This window comes from Oncorhynchus clarkii, unplaced genomic scaffold (genome assembly GCF_045791955.1).
Source record: "Oncorhynchus clarkii lewisi isolate Uvic-CL-2024 unplaced genomic scaffold, UVic_Ocla_1.0 unplaced_contig_12765_pilon_pilon, whole genome shotgun sequence".
In the NCBI taxonomy this organism is placed as follows: domain Eukaryota; kingdom Metazoa; phylum Chordata; class Actinopteri; order Salmoniformes; family Salmonidae; genus Oncorhynchus; species Oncorhynchus clarkii.
The window spans coordinates 409-3,899 of record NW_027260932.1 but is presented as its reverse complement, the minus strand read 5'-3'; the positions used below and the strand labels follow the sequence as shown (position 1 = coordinate 3,899).

The 3,491-nt window shown below is 43.2% G+C and overlaps 1 protein-coding gene across 1 annotated transcript; it reads right to left on the bottom strand.

Annotated features, from left to right (window-relative positions):
* Positions 1-206: 206 nt before the first annotated feature.
* LOC139402269 (homeobox protein CHOX-CAD2-like) lies at positions 207-1,104 on the bottom strand (the record flags this gene model as incomplete). Its single annotated transcript, XM_071146368.1, has 2 exons — positions 207-407; positions 956-1,104. Coding segments are annotated over 2 exons (350 nt in total), but the record flags the coding sequence as incomplete, so codon positions are not given.
* Between the last annotated feature and the right edge of the window lie 2,387 nt (positions 1,105-3,491).

The window sequence follows — 3,491 nt, the reverse complement described above, 5'->3', positions numbered from 1 at the left end:
CACACCACCCTATGGGACTCCCAATCACAGCCAGATGTTATGTAGCTTGGATTTGAACCAGGTGACACCTCTTTGCACTGAGATACAGTGCCTTAGACCACTGCGCCACTTGGGAGCCAATTGAGGTCTATTACATCTTATGTAGTGATACCAGTTTGATATGTTTATTCCAGTGTTGTACAGTTTGTCTACGGTAAAGGAACTCCTCAGTACTCCTCTTTGATAGTCGTTGATATCGTCTCTGACAACAAGCTGCTGGAGCTGGTTGCCATGGAACCGTTGCTGGGGTCAGCCAGGCTGGGAGGGGTCAGGGTGGGAGTGATCCTAGAAGCCTGCTGGGACAGCTGGATCTTCTTCTTGGTTATCTTCCTCTCCTTGGCTCTCCTGTTCTGGAACCAGATCTTCACCTGTTGTGATGATGTCAGTGAATGATAAGAATGTACCTACAGTGTGAGGTGAGGTTCCTATGCACATATAATCCACCTGTAGTTCTGAAACTCACCTGCGATCCAAACAAGAAATTCTGAAACTGATTGGAATTCTAAATAATTAGAAGTAATTATCCTCAGTGACCCACATGGCTCTCAGAGACATGCCTGTTTTTCTCATCTGTCGCTCTGACATACCTGTCTCTCTCACACGCCTGTCTGTCTCTCTGCCACCTACCTGTCTCTCTGAGAGGCTGTCCCATGGCCAGCTCTGTACTGGAACCTATTCTACAGCTCTCCAATTGTCTCTCTAACACACACCTCTCTCTGAGAGGCTGAGGCCCAGGGCCAGTTCTGTCTCTCTGACCCACCTGTCTCTCTGAGAGGCTGAGGCCCAGGCCCAGTTCTGTCTCTCTGACCCACCTGTCTCTCTGAGAGGCTGAGGCCCAGGGCCAGTTCTGTCTCTCTGACCCACCTGTCTCTCTGAGAGGTTGAGGCTCAGGACCAGTTCTGTCTCTCTGACCCACCTGTCTCTCTGAGAGGCCGAGGCCCAGGGAAAGTTCTGTCTTCCTCCCGATGGTGATGTATCTACTGGACTGGAACTCCTTCTCTAGCTCCAGGCGCTGCTGGTCTGTGTACACCACCCTGTACTTGTCCTTGGTGCGTGTCTTCCCTCCTGGACACAAGAATGACAATGTTACAACCACACAATAACTGATAACATGCTTTTTTTTAAATCACAGACAATATGTTGACATTTAAAACCTGTTGAACTTTAATGTTCAGTGGATGGCCGTATAAAACATATCTTCATGAGAGGACCACGAACAGTATCAGGTCATGCCCTATACTGTTAGAAAGCCCTGATATCTTGCTTTTTGTTTAGTATTTAGTATTTATCTATGATTTGTATGCACTTTTTACTGCCATAGTAGTTAGAAAAATAGTACACTGTAGATTATTTATTTCATATACTATGAACAATGTTTTCCTGAGAAATAGGGGAATAGGGCTTGATTTTCTTCTCATAATCTACATATACTCACCATCAACTTTTTTCATTGAGATGATATAAGATTTCAGCTGCCTTCTTACTGTAATCATTGTTTATATAACTACTGTAGTGGTCAGGGAAAATCCAACTCATTTCCTGGTACACTCATTCATTGTTTTGTCAAGATCTCAGCTTACATCTAATATAAAGTTTGTGATGAACACAAAGTGGTTTTGTTTCACATCAAGTTGTTTTTATTTGAATATAAATCCATTTCTGTTTGTTGTACAGCGACGGGACTATGTCGTATCGCTGCAGTACACTCAGGTCGCTATGCGACTTGTATGCCTGTGATATACCGTATTGTCACAAACTGACGGTCAGGCCAATCAGCGAATGAGCGTTGAGGCGGGACTCCCGACCCTCCCGTGGCTTTTGATAAGCCCATACCCAAGAGTCATCCGAGGCCAACTGAATTGAAGCAGGGTTGTCAGCCAGAAGTTGATTTATAAACAAATTACCTTAATATGCCTTGATAAAACAATTAAATTATAACAAAAGTCACCTAAATAACTTAACGTTTCAGAGGTTGGATTAAATTGATATAGTATGAGGTGATCAGAAATACAAAAACTGTATGACAACTCTGGAAGGAATTGGCTAAAACATCCATAACATTTCTAGCTAAGCATAAAGCCTCCAATGACAGTGTGAATATGTTTCCATGACTAAGGCTGTACAATGTGTGAACAGTGTCACCATAGACTGTTGAAATCGCTGATGGTGACGTGGAGTCGCACACCGCGACGGTTGAAAACTCCCTGGCGCCCGTGAAAGCTTCAACTACCCTATTAATCATGTTAATCATAACCTCCGTGTAAGAGACCACAAAACATCACTGTGGTGGTTCTTATCACTGTGAGAGCTGTTAACATAGCTAGCCATTCATTCACACTTGCCTGCGTACACACACACACATCCCTCCCAAACACACACAGCGCCAGGGATGGATGAGTCAGGGAGATGGTATGGATCCACAGGGGAACTCTTGACGGCACGGTGTGAAGTACATTGATTGCAGCAGGGCGAGGAGGGTTGAGATAAGACCAGGAAAGTTTCCTGGAGAGGAGGGTTGGTCCTGAGATAACCAGACAAACCCCTGGCTGTCAGCCTTATCTGCCCAGCCTGTCATCCCCATAGGGGACAGAGAGGGTGGGGACCACAGGTCACAGACTCCCTGTCCTCGGCTGTTAGCTTTTCACTCAAATCTTTCACCAACCAAGGGAATAGGTGAAAAGGTTCTGTTAAATGGATATGTGTGACGTTTTGTATCGGTTCTGGGACGTGTGTGAATATGTATTCCGTCGTGTGTCAACAATGCTTGTCCTGTGTCCTGTACACCTAGTCAAAACTCAAAACCTGACGTCTGCCATTGAGTACTGTCATCGGCTCAACACAATGGCTATTTGTCTAATAGGTGTTCTACTCTACAAGATGTTGGTAAATCAACAAACTGTTATAGTTCTGTTCAACGATAGATAGACTACTGTATCAGAGGATTAACTTTGTAAATTAAATGCTGTTACAAAATTAACATATTCTATATGTGTTTACATTGCTCTATGAGTTCAGTGGAACAATTTCTTATCAACTGCGTAAACCTTTGCATGCAGTATTTCGTATTATTCTGTACTCAAATCTGTAGCACTCCATTTAGTACGGTTTTACATTACATTAGGTTACGTTATGAATGGAATACCGTCAGAAAAACGTACAATATATTATGTATTGCTCTGAGGCCAGGCTATTGCATGAGATGAATCCATGCAAGTTTGTGTGGGTCAATAATGAAGGAATAGGCAACAGTACATATTCTGGTATTCAACAGGCACTAATCTCTGCAGGCAATACCCAGGTAAAGTTGGTTTAATATTGGATATTCAGTGGATATTTGGTTTTGTCTCATCAATAGTTATTGAACCAAGCATGCCATGACTATGAAGATGGTATATTCTGATCCAGGGGTGGATGGAGAAAAATCCACACTTATAAATTTTTGATTTTATATA